The sequence below is a fragment of the Balaenoptera acutorostrata genome, chromosome 3 (genome assembly GCF_949987535.1).
Source record: "Balaenoptera acutorostrata chromosome 3, mBalAcu1.1, whole genome shotgun sequence".
NCBI classification, from domain to species: Eukaryota; Metazoa; Chordata; class Mammalia; order Artiodactyla; family Balaenopteridae; genus Balaenoptera; species Balaenoptera acutorostrata.
In genome coordinates this window covers 106,803,579-106,819,094 of record NC_080066.1, presented here as the reverse complement: position 1 = coordinate 106,819,094, position 15,516 = coordinate 106,803,579, and the positions used below count along the sequence as shown (strand labels likewise).

The 15,516-nt window shown below is 49.9% G+C and overlaps 1 protein-coding gene across 1 annotated transcript; it reads right to left on the bottom strand.

Moving 5' to 3' along the window:
* Nucleotides 1–6,243: 6,243 nt before the first annotated feature.
* PCK2 (phosphoenolpyruvate carboxykinase 2, mitochondrial) lies at nucleotides 6,244–14,518 on the bottom strand. Its single transcript, XM_007180598.3, has 10 exons — nucleotides 14,361–14,518; nucleotides 11,998–12,243; nucleotides 11,378–11,562; nucleotides 11,088–11,291; nucleotides 10,533–10,720; nucleotides 10,039–10,201; nucleotides 9,537–9,755; nucleotides 7,541–7,678; nucleotides 7,147–7,242; nucleotides 6,244–6,911 (listed from the first exon to the last, which is right to left on the bottom strand). Exons 1-10 carry the CDS (start codon nucleotides 14,387–14,389, stop codon nucleotides 6,457–6,459), a joined length of 1,923 nt encoding a protein of 640 aa, XP_007180660.1. The 5' UTR covers nucleotides 14,390–14,518; the 3' UTR covers nucleotides 6,244–6,456.
* Nucleotides 14,519–15,516: the final 998 nt, after the last annotated feature.

The window sequence follows — 15,516 nt, the reverse complement described above, 5'->3', positions numbered from 1 at the left end:
TAGCTTTATTTATAAATAAATTCTAAATTTATAAATTATAAAATAATTCTAAATTATAAACCACAGAATCTTAGGACTCTGGTTTCTGGGTTGTCCAGCCTGGAAAATCTGGAATCATTTTCCAAAATGATCTTTCCCTCCTCTTTGCCCTTTTAATTCAGTTCTTCAAGTCCTATGGATTCTTAGCTGATTTGTTGAGGTGGTTTTTCAGGGTCATCACCCAACATCAAATTTTCATTATTTCACGCCTCTCCTAGTTAGTTGATCTGCTAGAAGTATTCTTCTCTAATAGCATTTAGTACTTAAGAACCTACAAATGGTTCACTATTGTTTATTGTTTCAAATACAAATTTCCAAACCTGGTTGTCTTTTTTGCTAGCCTCATTTTTTTGTTACTTCTGCCAAGCAAATATGGCCATAAATTCGTTGCTTGTTTCCCCCTCTGCACCTTTGCAGGAGAATTTCTTATCTGGGGGAAGCTTTATCTCTACCAGTCAGACTCCCTTCCTTATGACCCAGTGGTGTCACTTCTAAGAAATCTAGCCCTGACCTCTATGCTAAGTCTAGCATAAATGTTTATGTTCAGCAGAGCAATTATTGATAGTAGTAAAACACTGGAAACAAAATAGATCCAAACGCACTGCTACGGGATGGGATTGGTTAAATAAATGATGGTCCATATGGTAGACAAAAATGCCAGGTAGCCATTAAAATGATGTAGTCTTCTATTTTTACACTGTGGGAAATTGTGCAAGTTACATTTTTAGGTTTAAAAAAGGTGGTAGTTCTTCTGGTGACATGTGGTGGATGAAAAAAACAATATGGTTTAAATTTGCATTTAAAAAGTATAAAAATACCTGGGCTTATTACATCATTAAACAAATAATAAAATGGAGAAGGCCTTGCATGAACTAATGACAAAGATACAATATGAACAAAGCATCATGGTTAACACAATTCGACCACCTGAAGTCCACAGAAAACAAAAACTTCTGTTAAACTCATCTTAACTCATTTTTATTATTTATTTTAAAATTTTTAAAATAAATTATTTATTTTTGGCTGCGTTGGGTCTTCATTGCTGCACGCGGGTTTTCGCTAGTTGCGGCTAGCGGGGTCTACTCTTCGTTGCAGTGCGCGGGCTTCTCATTGTCGTGGCTTCTCTTGTTGCAGAGCATGGGCTCTAGGCGCGTGGGCTTCAGTAGTTGTGGCAAGTGGGCTCAGTAGTTGTGGCACGTGGGCTCAGTAGTTGTGGCACGTGGGCTCAGTAGTTGTGGCTTGCAGGCTCTAGAGCTCAGGCTCAGTAGTTGTGGCACACGGGCTTAGTTACTCTGCAGCATGTGGGATCTTCCCAGACCAGGGCTCGAACCCGTGTCCCTTGCATTGGCAGGCGGATTCTTAACCACTGCGCCACCATGGAAGCCCTTAACTCATTTTTAAATTAACCTCTTTCCTCTTCTCCTCCTTAGCTTACAAATCCTTTTACTTTACAAATGCAGTTTAAAACTGAATAAAATCTAAATTCAAGCCTTTGAAACATGGAATTTGTATACTATTGAATAAGACATTTAAAAGTCATGGTAAGTGTTAAAAAGAAAAATCTAAGGTTTTATGGCCAAAGCGAGTCTTTAACATCAAATGCTAAAGAATATAGGATTTCATCTCTGGACCCATTGGTTGATTTTTGAATGTAAAAAAGATTTTTAAGCCTATGAAGTTGATATATCACTTGTGACTTACATTATTTAAAAAATGTATATGAGCTTTTATATGTTAGGCTATACTATGTGTTTCATTGAAAGACAATGGCGTTTCTTTAAAAATAATGAAGTCATTTTGATAAACTTTATTGGCCTTCCCTCTCATGATTTTGAAATTTGGCATGTTGCTTGGTGACAATTTGTAAGTGCTTTTCATTTGGGCAGCCTCCACTCTCCCCAGCTACACTTAAAGCCACTTGAAGCCACAGAGAGGTTTTCTACCTTTAGCACCCATTTTAGGACTGGTTCTAGTAACTGCTCTGTACATGTCAGCTAGTTGACTTCCCATCTGACCTGCCTTGGGCTGTTCCCGGCTCATTAGCATCTCCACCAGGGGGCGGGCTGAGCTTGAGAGGAGAGAAGGAAAGCAAATTTTTCTTTCTCTGGCTACCCCTGTGCTCTCTCTCCCCAGTCCCAGCTCCCAGCCTGGTGACTGCACAGAGCTCCTGGGACACGTGTACAGCTTCAGGCAACACAAGGGAAAGTTCTGTTTTCCGAAGTGACGGATGACGTGTGTTTATAACTTATCTTCTTGCAGCATGTTCGATGTAGAAGGAACGGGGGAAGTATGCTAATTTGCCCAGGACTTAAAATGTGTTGACTATAAAGAAATTGAGTGATTATGGGATTTCTAATACTCTTGTCTCCTATGTCCTTGGGAACCAGATTTTTTTGTGTGGTGATAGGAGTTACAGGTGTGATATAGAAGTTAAAAACCCTTTAGCCCTGAGTTTGAATAGGAACTATCAGTATGAACTCATGAGGTGTTTTATCTTCCTACCCCTATTCACTGAAAAGATCTAGAAACAATCTAGTAGCAATAAACACTCCTACCACCTAAATCTTAAAATACCATTTCCCATGGAAAGAAACCAGAGCTTGGGGTAATGGTTGATTCCAGGTCTGGGGTAGGAAATGTACAAGATGAGCATGGAACAACTTACCATTCCAGGTCGCAAAGAAGCCAGTAAACATTATCAGGGTAATGTCAAAAGGACTCAGGAGCCAAGCTTATGGCCAAAGATGGGATAATTTGAGCATTATAAGGATAATTTAATAAACATTAAGTATGTTTAAAGCCATGAGTTCATAATGGGTGTGTGTGTGTGTTACTAATTGGTCATCTTTTTGAAAAATGATATGAAGCCAAATCATTATTTTGAAGATGATAAATAAAGGAAAAGAATCAAGCAGTTACTTGCTGTTCTTATATAAACTGTACCTTTGAGTAATGAAATAGAAGATAAAAGGAGTGTCCCTTTGTAAAATTATTCCAACTATTATGACAGAGTTTGAGTAGAGCTGTTTTGAAATCCCTAATAAATGAATGAATCTAGGCATTGAGCATCTAGGCCTGGATTCTTCAATGGTTAAACTGAAGGAAAATTAAAGAGTGGAGGGGGAACCTGCAGATTGAAAGTGACTTAAAGGGCATATAAATTTTTCTTAAATGTGCAAGACTAAACTATAATGTCTAGGGATCTGGATTTGGGTAATACAACTCCAGGGGAAAAGAAAAAAAAAAACAAGGATGTGACTATCATGAACCATGGTGTCCATTTCCACCAGGAAGGAGGGGCTGTGATGAAGATGAGGAGCATGGCAAGGGGGTGGGGGGGCTTTTAGTGTTTGTTTGGCAAAGTTGTTTCTTTTTCTGGGTAATGGTTTCAAGGTTGTTCCATTTATATTAGCTTATTAAGCTATACTTTTGTTTTGTATGGTCTTCTTTATCTGTGTTTTATTTTGAAATAAAAAGGTTAACTAAAATGTGTTAACTATATTTTATCATTTATCTGGAGCTGCAGGGCATGGAGCCCAGTTTTATTCTAACTGACAGAATCATTTTTACTGGGGTTTTTCCAGACTTTTTTTTTTTTTTTTTTAAATTGAGGTGTAGTTGATTTACAATGTTGTGTTAGTTTCGGGTGTACAGCACAGCGATTCAGACACGTGTGTGTGTATTCTTTTTCAGACTCTTTTCTTTTATAGGTTATTACAAAATATTGAGTATAGTTCCCTGTGCTATACAGTAGGTCCTTGTTGGTTATGTATTTTATATATAGTAGTGTGTATATGTTAATCCCATCCTCCTTATTTATCCCTTCCCCCCTACTCCCCAACCTTACCCTTTGGTAACCATAAGTTTTCTGTGTGTGGGTCTATTTCTGTTTTGTAAATAAGTTCATTTGTATCTTTTTTTTTTTTTTCAGATTCCACATATAAGCGGTATTATACAATGTTTGTGTTTCTCTGTCTGACTTACTTCACTTAGTATGATAATCTCTAGGTCCATCCATGTTGCTGCAAATGGCATTACTTCATTCTTTTTTATGGCTAATATTCCATTGTATATATGTGCCACATCTTTTCTCCATTCATCTGTTGATGGACATTTAGGTTCCTTCCATGTTTTTGTTTTTTTTTTAAATTTTTTATTTATTTGTTTATTTATTTTTGGCTGTGTTGGGTCTTCATTTCTGTGCGAGGGCTTTCTCTAATTGCGGCAAGTGGGGCCACTCTTCATCGCGGTGCGCGGGCCTCTCACTATCGCGGCCTCTCGTTGCGGAGCACAGGCTCCAGATGCACAGGCTCAGTAGTTGTGGCTCACGGGCCCAGTTGCTCCGTGGCATGTGGGATCTTCCCAGACCAGGGCTCGAACCCGTGTCCCCTGCATTGGCAGGCGGATTCTCAACCACTGCACCACCAGGGAAGCCCCTGCTTCCATGTCTTGGCTATTGTAAATAGTGCTGCAATGAACACTGGGGTGCCTGTATCTTTTTGAATTCTAGTTTTCTCTGGATATATGCCCAGGAGTGGGATTGCTGGATCATATGGTAACTCTATTTTTAGTTTTTTAAGGAGCTTCCATACTGTTCTCCATAGTGGCTGCACCAATTTATATTCCTACCAATAGTGTAGGAGGGTTCTTTTTTCTCCACACCCTCTCCAGCATTTATTGTTTGTAGACTTTTTGATAATAGCCATTCTAACCGGTATGAGGTGTTACCCCATTGTAGTTTCGTTTGCATTTCTCTAATAATTAGTGAAGTTGAGCACTTTTTCATGTGCCTGTTGGCCAGCTGTAAGCTGTATGTCTTCTTTGGAGAAACAAAATCTTTTCTTTTTTTTTTTTGGTTGTGCCACGCGGCATGCAGGACCTTAGTTCCCCGACCAGGGATCGAACCCGTGCCCCCTGCCGTGGAAGCGCGGAGTCTTAACGACTGGACCACCAGGGAAGTCCCCAAAATCATTTTTAAGGCTAACACCTTCCTACCCCCTGTGCATTTACTTACCAGAGAGGTGTCTGGAACCCCAGTTCCCTGCCTCTTACCAGGAAGGACTTATTTCCAAACCTATTTTTCTTTCTCCTCTAAATTGTATTTACATTGCTTGTTTTCCTCTTAAACTGTGGAGCCAGCAATGTATAACATATGCCTACAGGGCCCACTCTAATCAGTGTAGAGCGGAAAGGTGAGGACAGCTAACATATATTCAATGGTTATTCCTTGTCAGGCATAGTTCTGAGTGCCTGGCTTCACTGACTCTTAATCCAAACAACACTGTTAGATGTAGGCACATCCCCATTTTACAGCTGAAGAAACTGAGAGGCACCCCTGGCCTGAGTCTACTAGGTGCCTAACATCTACACTATGCTGCCTCTGATCATATTGTTTCAGTTATCACATGCTATTTATGAAGCTGAGGATTTGGCTAGATATTTTTAAGTGCAGTGGACTCCACTGCTGTGTTTTAGCATGTGATCCACTCTGACCTTTAGATTCTTTTCTGCTCTTACACATTATAACTGGTTATTGGCTGTTTTCTATGAGAACACTTGGTGTTTCCTCCTCCAGTGTTTTCTTCTGAGGGAATTCTCCGTTTTATTATTCCCATTTTTAAAATGGTAATTTTTATTTTGTTAAAATTTGTCCTGATTTTCTGGGTACATACTTCCCTCGTACCCATCTCAGTTTATACATTCACTCAGCCTGATCCAGATCACGGGTGAAGTTATTCTCAGCTGACACCCCTGAACAGCACCTGGCACACAGAAGGTACTATGGAAGCTGCCTTAATATTGAATAAGCTTTCATGAATACTTTGCGGGTCCCAATTTCAGGTCAGGCAGGAGGAAGAACAGGTTTGACAATGGAACTGCTTCACTGGTGAGTGGGGTTATAGAGGCTTCTGTGTCTCTGATGGGAGACTGGGAATTTTAGGCCTGGAGGCTGTACTGAGCAGCTCACAGAGGCCCCACCTTTTTAAGACCTCAGGACATGAGTAGTTACTGCTTTCTCCCAGCAATTCCTACTCAGTGGCTCGGTGGTAGAGATGCCTGTGAGACAGGTCCTTATACCACCAGGCTGTGCCAGGCCAGGCTGCACTGGGACACCAGCTACTTGGAAGGGTTGGAAGAAGATGGTGAGATTGGTGTTAAAGGGAAGCCTGTGAAGACAGGCAGGAAATGAAAACAGCACAGATGTTATATTAAATAAATGAGCATCTCATTATTGGGCAGCATGTGGGGGAAGGTCTGTGGCCTGGTCTCATGGCACCCAGAAGATGATAGTTATGTCAAGTTGCTCATATTTTCCGCAAGTCTGGTAGCTCGCTTATCCCTGGGAGGGTTGGAGCGGGTGTGGCGGGGGGGGGGGGGGGGCGGCGGGCATGCTCTCTCGCTAGCTGTAGCCTCAGGTCACATTCTGCGCACACGTCCCTCCAGGGCCTCCAGCTCAGCCACCACCTCCTTGGGCAGATCCTGGTTGACCTGCTCTGTCAGGTAGCTCCGAATGTCACGAACCTCCTGTTCCCAGAAGTCCTTGGGGAGCGAGAACAGCTGGGTGGTGTCTATGGCTCCCAGGCCGCTGAGATCCAAGGCACCTTCCTTTGGCACCAGCCCAATGGGCGTTTCTTGGGCACTGTCCTCCCCCTCTAGCCGCCGGCAGATCCAGTCTAGCACCCGAGCATTCTCTCCAAATCCTGGCCACAGGAAGTGGCCTGCCTCATCGCGCCGGAACCAGTTGACATGGAAGATGCGGGGCAGCCGGGCCCCTTTGAGGCCCTCCATGCTCAGCCAGTGTTCAAGGTAGCGCCCAAAGTTGTAGCCAAAAAAGGGCCGCATGGCAAATGGGTCGTGCATGATGACCTTCCCTGGGGAGGGGAGCAGGATGGGTAAGGAACCTCCCTTCTTACTGGAGAAGAGAAAGGTACCCCGCCTCCAGCCGGAGGAAGCTGTGAAATGTTGGCGGTTCTGGAACATCCTCGAGACAGGGTGAGGGGAAGGGAATGGGGAAAAGATATACGTGTGGGAAGGGGTGGGCAGGAGGAAGGTCTGGTTCAGGAAGGGAGAGAAGAGGCAAGCTGGGCACACAGGAGTGGAACTCACCTTTGTGTTCAGCCGCGGCAGTGGCCTCCGAGCGCATGGCGCTGCCCACAAACACCCCGTGGCGCCAGTTGAAGGCCTCATATACCAGGGGGACTCCTGGGACACCAGTGCACATGGTCAAAGGCAGCCCTTATCTTTGTACGATCACTCCATCCCTTCTGGTGATCTTGACTCTTACTCTCTCTCTCCTAGGACCTCAGCTGCCCATGTTCAAACCCCATGCCTCCCCACTCCACCTCGATTTTGCATTCTCCAGGCGGGTGCTCTAGAGGCAGACAGCTGTAGTTGGCGATCCAGGCTTAGGCTGTCTGAGCTTTAAGTACAAGAGGGAGGCGGGCCCTGACAGAGAGCCCAACCCTTAACCCAGATGGCATGGAGCCCACACGACGTTTACCTTTGGGTCTGCGGCCTCCAAAGATAATGGCGTCAATGGGGACACCCTCAGGGGCCTCCCAGGCGGGGTCTATGATGGGGCACTGGCGAGCCGGGGCACAAAAGCGAGAATTGGGATGTGCACAGGGCTCCTTGTCACCTGGCAGAGCAAATACAAATACTATCACTTCCAAGGGCACATCCACCCCCAATACACACAGACATTTGCAGACACTCTTGCACAGTTTCTTTTTGCCTCATCAGCTCCCCACAATCTCGGGTTGGAGGTTGGTAAGGAGCAGGGAGAAGGGAGCCAGGACATCTCCCCTGAAGATCAGGTTATTTATCCATAATGGTACTGCCAGCTGAGCTATGGGAGAAAAGAGCGAGAGAGGAATTGGTGTTTAGCAGGACACTAATGTTTATGCCAAGCTACAGCCACTTGGCACTGAGCAGTGCTCAAGGGAATGGGGTTAAATATTGGCATAGGGTTATAATGGAAATTTTCCCCCAGGAACTCTTCTTTTAATTTATGGGATTATTATTTAAATAAACACTCAAACCTAAAGCAAAAACTGAGACAGATCAGTATTTCAGACAACCGACTTTCTTCTTTGCTATTGTCTTTGTTGTCGTTGTGTTGTTTCTTCAGTTTAGAGACAACTGACTTTCCATCAGCAAATAGCGGAAGACAGAATCTCCTGAGCTATCAGAATGCGAACCGGAACTGATTTTAAAGCTAGCGGGGTTTTGGTGGTTTCCCTGGGTCTGCTCAGACCCGGCTGGAGTGATAGGGCTTGAAGAATTCAGATGAGGACATAACCTGGGCAGTCATAACCTGAGGAGCCCAGGTCATTTGGCCCCTTCAGGTGTCTGGAGAGGAGTTGGGACTGAGTCAGTGGCCTATGTATAAAGCACCATCACGGGGGCCCTGAATGGACACAGTGCTTTCTCTGCCAGAGGTTACTGGTTGGACCTGGAGGGCAAGGAAGTCACGGAGCCAGCGCCCCCGCCCTCCTCTGACCCCCAGCTCCTGCCTCCACTTTCATGTAAGAACCATCCTTATGCTTCTCTCTTGCACTTTCATCAGCCCCCAGTTGAGGACCTAGCACAAGGTATTATTCTGAGAACTGAAGCTGGGCACAACATGCCCTCGTTACACCCCTGAATCCAGAGGTGATGAAAGGGTTGGGCAACTAGCCTGTGGCGAAATACGAAAGTTTCTTGGATTTCTCAGTTGGGTGGGGAGGCTAAGGAGGGCTTAATGATGGTGTTAGAGAAAATGAAGGATGATTAAATGAGGGGGGTGACTGCTAAGCCAGCCTGAAAAACTTGAATGTAGGCTTCAGTGACCACAGGCCACCCTCCCCTGCTAGGCTCCTCTTTGCTCCCACCCCTAGGTCTGGGCTCGCGGAATGCCAAAGGCCACTGAAAGCTGAAGGTCCAGAGTGCAGGGCTGGAGGAAGGGGCAGGCTGCAGGGCACAAGGGAGTAATGACAGGGTTGAGAAACTAGCTTCTAGGAGAGGCTAAAGAGCTGGTCTGATTTTGTTCGGAAAGATTGGGGTGTATGTGTTGGAGGGGCAGGCTTCTTCCTTCCTAATGGGTCAAACTTTATGACTGTGCTTTGAGTCCAATTCTTTCTGTAATAATTTCCAAGACACCCCCCCTTTAAAAAAATATCCAGCTTATATTAATTGAGAATTTACTACGTATTCGGCACTATGTTGAATCCTTTGCATGCATTATTTAATTTAACCCTCCAACACCTTATGAGATAGGTACTATGATAACTACCCCCATTCATGTGATGGGGAAACTGAAGCTCAGGAGGTTAAGCGACTCAGCCAGGCCACAAACTGAACTGGGACGTGAACTGAGATCTTGCTTCGGGTTGCGTAACTCCCTTTGAGTCCCAGAGGTCCTGGCAGATGGCTGCAGGTTGAGGAAAAGGCTTTTACATCATCAAGGTGCTGAGCCCTGGGGGCTGACTTACACCCCGCGCCCCCCGGCCCCATACCAGGTTTCCAGGGTTTGCCCAGCCAGGAGGTCACGGTGACGCCAGGTGAAAGAGGCTGGTCAATGCCCTCCCAGTATACGCCGCCATCGCTGGTCTCAGCCACGTTGGTGAAAAGGGTGTTACTCTGGATTGTGGCCATGGCATTAGGATTGGTGGTGGCAGAGGTGCCAGGGGCCACCCCAAAGAAGCCATTCTCAGGGTTGATGGCCCGGAGTCGACCTGTCAGGAGGAAAAGTGAAAAAACGGAAGGACTAACCAGGAAGAGTCGAGAGGTTCAGCCTCGGAAGGTCCTGCTCAGCCCCTCCCTGCCCTGAGCTGGACCCTAGATCTGAGGGGAAAGGTTTTGGCGTCTCCAGGGCAGCTGGGCTGCCAGGAGGCATGGGGGAGGGGTGGTTGTTCAGGAGAAGGTTCTCACTGACAAAGTTCACCCTGAGCAGCGGAGGCGAGAATCCTACACTCTGGTAAGAACCAGAGCAGCGAGTACGATCCAAGGGCCTCTCACCATCACTGTCAAACCTCATCCAGGCGATGTCATCCCCCACACACTCCACTCTCCAGCCTGGCAGTGCCGGCCGCATCATGGCCAGGTTTGTCTTGCCACAGGCGCTGGGGAAGGCAGCTGCCACATAGCGCTTCTTCCCCGCAGGGTTGGTGATACCCAGGATCTGCCAGGTGGGGAGAGGGAGCAAGGAAGAGGTCACCAGAGGTTAGGCATGGTCTGCATGGGAAGGACAGCTAGGGGTCAACAGGGAGGACCAATGTTTATTCATGAAACAGGTGCACTGCCTTGCTACAGGGCCTGGGGTGGCAGCAAGGGGAAGCCCACCCCCGCCCCCGACATTCAGCAGCCTCGGGCCAAAGCTTCGGGCATTTGCGCAGAGTCCCTGGTCCGCCAGTTGGGCACCTGGCAGTGGAGAGGCGAGGCTGAGGCTGACTGGCCAGGCCCCGCCCTTGGCCTGCCCCCCGAAGCTGCCCAGATCCTCACCAGGCCCTCACCAGCATGTGCTCCGCCAGCCAGCCCTCATCCCGGGCCAGCCGAGAGGCGATGCGAAGGGCAAAGCACTTCTTGCCCAGCAGGGAGTTGCCACCATAGCCGCTGCCGAAGGAGACGATCTCCCGCTCGTCGGGCACGTGGCCAATCAGGGTTTTCTCTGGGTTGCATGGCCACTGGCTCACCGGCTCCCCTGGGGACAATGGGGTCATGGAGCTGCTGGCAGGGGCATCAGGCACTGGGGTGTCAGGGGCCGGAGGGATCAGGGGGTGGCAGGAAAGACACTCGGCAGCAGTGGTGGTGTCAATGAGTAGCTAAGGCCTCCTACCTCATAATATGTATCAGCTCCCATGCCCCTATTCTTGGACGTGGATAATTCACTCTTCTCAATCTTGAGCAAACTGCTTTGCCAACTCAGCCTCACCCCCAGCGCACTGCTGCCCTAGCTCTTGGGAATTCAGTATCTCACTAATCAGGATAGGTAGGATGCGGGATTCCCTCTGAGTACAAGCAGGCCTCTGTGTACCCCCACCCTCGCCCCGGGCAGAGCAGGTGCTCACCTTGCCCAGTCAGGGGCTGGCCCACGGAGTGCAGACACTTGACAAAGTCGCCATCTCCCAGGGCCTGAAGCACAGGCGTCCCCAGCCGGGTCATAATCCGCATGCTTGCCACCACGTAGGCGGAGTCCGTGAGCTGCACTCCGATGCGGGACAGTGGGGAGCCCACGGGACCCATGCTGAATGGCAGCACATACATGGTTCGGCCTGTGGAGGAAAACGCCACCTGGCTGAAGGGTTCCAACCTGTTTATTCCTTCAGTGCCCCTGCCTCTGTGTCCCTGCCCTGGTTACCTTGCATGCAGCCTGGAAACCTCTCATCCACGGCTTGCTGGAACTCAGCTGGGGACATCCAGTTGCCCAGCTGCCCACGGGCCCCGCCAGCCGGGAGGGGCACCGTGTCCCGTTGAGAAGGAGTTACAATCACCGTCTTGCTCTCTACTCGTGCCACATCCTTGGGGTCTGTGCGGGCCAGCCAGCTGGGGGAGAGCGGATATCAAGAAGATAGTGGCCAGTAGATCTCCCTCATCCCAGACCCACCCTTTCAAGTCCAACTTTGTCTCTAGGTCTTCTGTTGGCCTTATTTTTTCCCATCCATTTGCATCTCAGTTGCTTCCTCCAGATTTTGTCCCAGTCTAAGGGGTAGTTCCCTTGGCCCCAGTCCTGGCAAAAACTCACTGAACTTTTAAGTTAAAAAAAAAAAAAAGCAAAGGCTTTTATTTGTATCAGCTTATTCACTTAACATAAAAACACAGACCAATCCCAATAATTCCTGATTGTTTCCTCCAAAGCTCCCATTCTCGCTCATTCCATTGGGATGGTCTACTTAAATTTGATTTCGTCTTGGTAAACCCAAAGTGGCCTCCGTCCCCACAGCTGCCCCCATCTCGCAGGTTGCTGGGCTCAGGGCTTACCAGTTGTTGTACTTTGGGAGCTTTCGGATGAGTCCCTGCTGTTCCAGCAGGGTTAGCGTGGCAGTATTTTCTGCCTCGGTCCCATCACAGATGTGGATGTTCTCTGGTTGGCACAGGCGGGCACTGTTTTCCACGAAGTCTCGAACCCTAGCAGGCAGCTGGCCCAGGTCTCCACTCAGTACTCGCAGGGTCTGGATACTGCGCCGTGAGGGCCAGCCCCAGGGGCTCAGCCCATGCCATCTAAGCCTGCGAGAGAAGAAACAGAGAAGTAATGGGCCAGGTGTTCTCGTGGAAGATGGGCAAGTAAGGGGACAGAAAGCTGGGCTGCTGGGGATGTGCTAAAGTAGGTCTGAACAGGCACCATGATGAGGTCGGAATAGGTAAGGAAGATGGGTTCAGGCCATGTCTGTCTTGTGGCCTTTATGAGGCTTAGTGTGGGTGTCTCCTGATTAGCAAGGGACAGGTATCACCAAATGAGCATAACGACACATGCCTGGCTGTGTGGCTGTATGTATAAGGCATGCTGATGTTATTGTAGGCTTAGCTCATGCCAATTTTTTACTATGTCTGGTCAATGTTTGGAAGTGAGCAGGTGTCCTATGGCCCAAATGTCAGTAAACTGTGCCCAGTTGACAGCTTCATGTGTCTGGTGTCCTTTTCATTCTCAAGTATAGTTTTTATAAGTCAAAAAGGCAGCTGTTTTCATTCTTTTCTTCTGATGTGCATGCTGTTAAGACTGTGAAAGCCTCAAGCAGAGGACTAGGTCTTTGAGATGGTAAGTCCCAGGTTTCTAGATTTGGGCCCTTGCACAGAGAGTGGGTGATTGGATGTCAGGGTTCCAGGCACTGGATCTGCGGTTGCCCACCTGGGCCAACAAGGATTGCATAAAGTGCTGCCACTGGGTAGGTATTTTTGAACTGTGTGGAAGGCTGACTGTTGGAGAATGTCACTGGCTGGGGTGCATGCCCCAATTCTTAGAACAGGGTCCCTGGAGTCCGTCCCTTCACACCCCTAGGAGAGGGAAAAGTAAGGTCTGCTCCAGTTGGCCTGGACGCAGGATGGAGTGACCCAGAGAGAGCAAAGGTCAAGAGAGAGAAGCTGTCTTCCTCTTAATGCCAGGGCCTTGCCGGTCAGAAACTGTGCTCCACGTGCCCAGCACTGCATGACCCTGTCCCTCCCTTGGCTCTCTTTCCTAGAGAACACATGCCTAGAACTTTGGCTCTTGGTGGTGGGGTGGAACATTAGACTGCAGGGCGCTCAGACTCACAGGGAATAAGCCTGGGGAAGGGAGGACGCTCAGACCGTGAATGTGGGAGCTGGGTGGCTTCACTGGGCAGGGCAGGGTGGAAACCCAGTGTGGCCCCAGGGGCAGAGGTGGAAGCCTCCTGGGGCCTGGTTCTGTTCCCCCTCAGAGAGGAATTTCCCCCGAGCATTAATTTTAAAGGCAGACAGCCTTGGGGAGAACCTGTCTCCGCAGGGAGGCTGGCTCAGGAAGTCTCCTGGGAAGCTCCCTCCCCCACTCCCCCCACCCCAGCCTCCTGAGTAGGACCTTCTCCTTTTCCCCTTCTCCAGAGACCACCCACAAGGGCTGGCCAAGTGGAACCAGCTGTGGGAGAGACAGAGGGTCAGCTCAGACCCTGGGACAAAAGCTGAAAAGGGAGGCTACAGAGGGAAGACAGGAAGCTGTGAAAACGGGGAGAGGGCAGACAAGTAGGACCTAGGGGTTCCCGTCCTGGACAGGGGATGAAGCCAGCCAGGTAAGAATGAAGGCAACTTGGCCCCCTCTTCCACCTTGCCGCCCTCCTTTCCCGGGCCCCAGGCCCCTCTGGCTGTGCTGGGCTTCCCGCCAGGTTCGTCTGCCAGGATCCAGTCGTGGGGAGGCTGCGGAATGGCTGTTTACCTTCTACCTTCTTTAGGGAGCTCTGAGCTCAATCCCCAGGGGCTCATGCACCCTTGACCCCAAGGCCCTACTGCTCCTCACCGCAACCTGGGGCACAAGCGCTGCATCTGTAAAGCAAAGGAGGAGACACGGAAAGCGGGCCCAGCGAGGACGAGCGAGGAGGGGAAAGGAAGTTCTGAGGGTGGCAGAGAGAGACGGTGTGGTCAGGGACCAGCAAAGCGGGGGGTAGGGGTGGGGTGGGGACGGAAACCGAGAGACCCGGAGTGGCTGAGGCCGCCCCGATCTCCAGCGAGACGCACGCCCCGAGAGGCCGTGGATCCAGACGCACTCGCCACCTGCCCGCCTCCTCCTCCTCGGAGGCGAAACCAGGCAGAGGAGGGCGAGCAGGAGAACGCAAATGGCAGCCCCGAGGGGGCAAGCGCGGCGGAAGGTGCGGGTCGGCCCCGGACTGGGGGTCACTCACCGCAGGCCGGGGCGGTACACAGCGGCCATGGCACCTGGGCGGGGGTTGCGGGGTGGCCACGCGAACGGAGCGGAGCCGGGGAGACAAGGAAGGCGGGGAAGGAGGGAGCGCGGCGCAGAGAGCAGGAGCTCAGGCTAGGCAGGAGGCGCTTAAAAAGAAGGAGGGCGGGCGAAGGGGCGGGACCCAGCAGGGCCGGCGCGACCCTCTCTCCGCCGGGTGCTCCAGCCCCAGGTCAGCCCAGCCATGGCCCCACCTCCTGCATCTTAGCCCCCAAACCCTTGTCTCCCATTGGAGGATTGGGTCCTCTCCTCGGCTCCCTCCTCCCCGAGGCCCCGCCCCACCGCTACGCCTCGCCCCCCTGCACATGATGTAACTTTGAGGACTCTTGCTCCCGGGAGAGAGCGACTGGGAGACTTTGGGTGACAAACAAGCTAAGAACAAGGGGAGGAGCCATGGGCTGGAGCCCACGGGGCGCTGGAAGTCTAGAAGCCGGGGGCTGGGCATTGCCTCCCCCTGCTTCCCGGGGCTTGGGCGCTCTGAGCCCAGGCTCTTCTGTTGTCCAGGGCCCTAATGCCATGGTTCCCTCAGTCCCCAACTCCCAAATCCCTGTTTCTTCTCCCAGTGATGAGGGCTCTCTTCTGCCTTACCGTGAAGTGGTGATGTCTCTCCACCCCAGAATCTCTTCTTTGGGCCTCTGGCCTGGTCATTCTCTCCACATTCCCCTGGAGAATGCATCTGCCCCACCCAACCACCACCACAAAGTCCTCTGGTAATTTCTCAAGTTATGTCTCCAGCCAGACATCTCTCTTCAGCTTGAGACCATGGGTATCGCTCCAAAGGCCATAGCACCTCAAACTCAACGTGGCTATGGTAAGCATCGGCCCAGCATCCACTCCCCCTTTCTGGTAATAGCACCCTGATGTTCCTTTGGGGAACCACTTCCTCAGTCTGTGTGGTCTTGTGGGTCTCCTACCAGTGCGCTCTCAGCTTGGCCAATTTGTGTGTCCGTCACTCTGGCCACAGCCAGTGGAAATGTTCAGGAATGGGCATGAGGTCTCTCTCTGGGGCTTTTTCTGTCAACTTTCAAAATGAGATCTCCTGCTGGGGTTGCTGGGCTGGTAGAACCTAAGCCTGATGCTGCTGGGTGTCAGCTTGG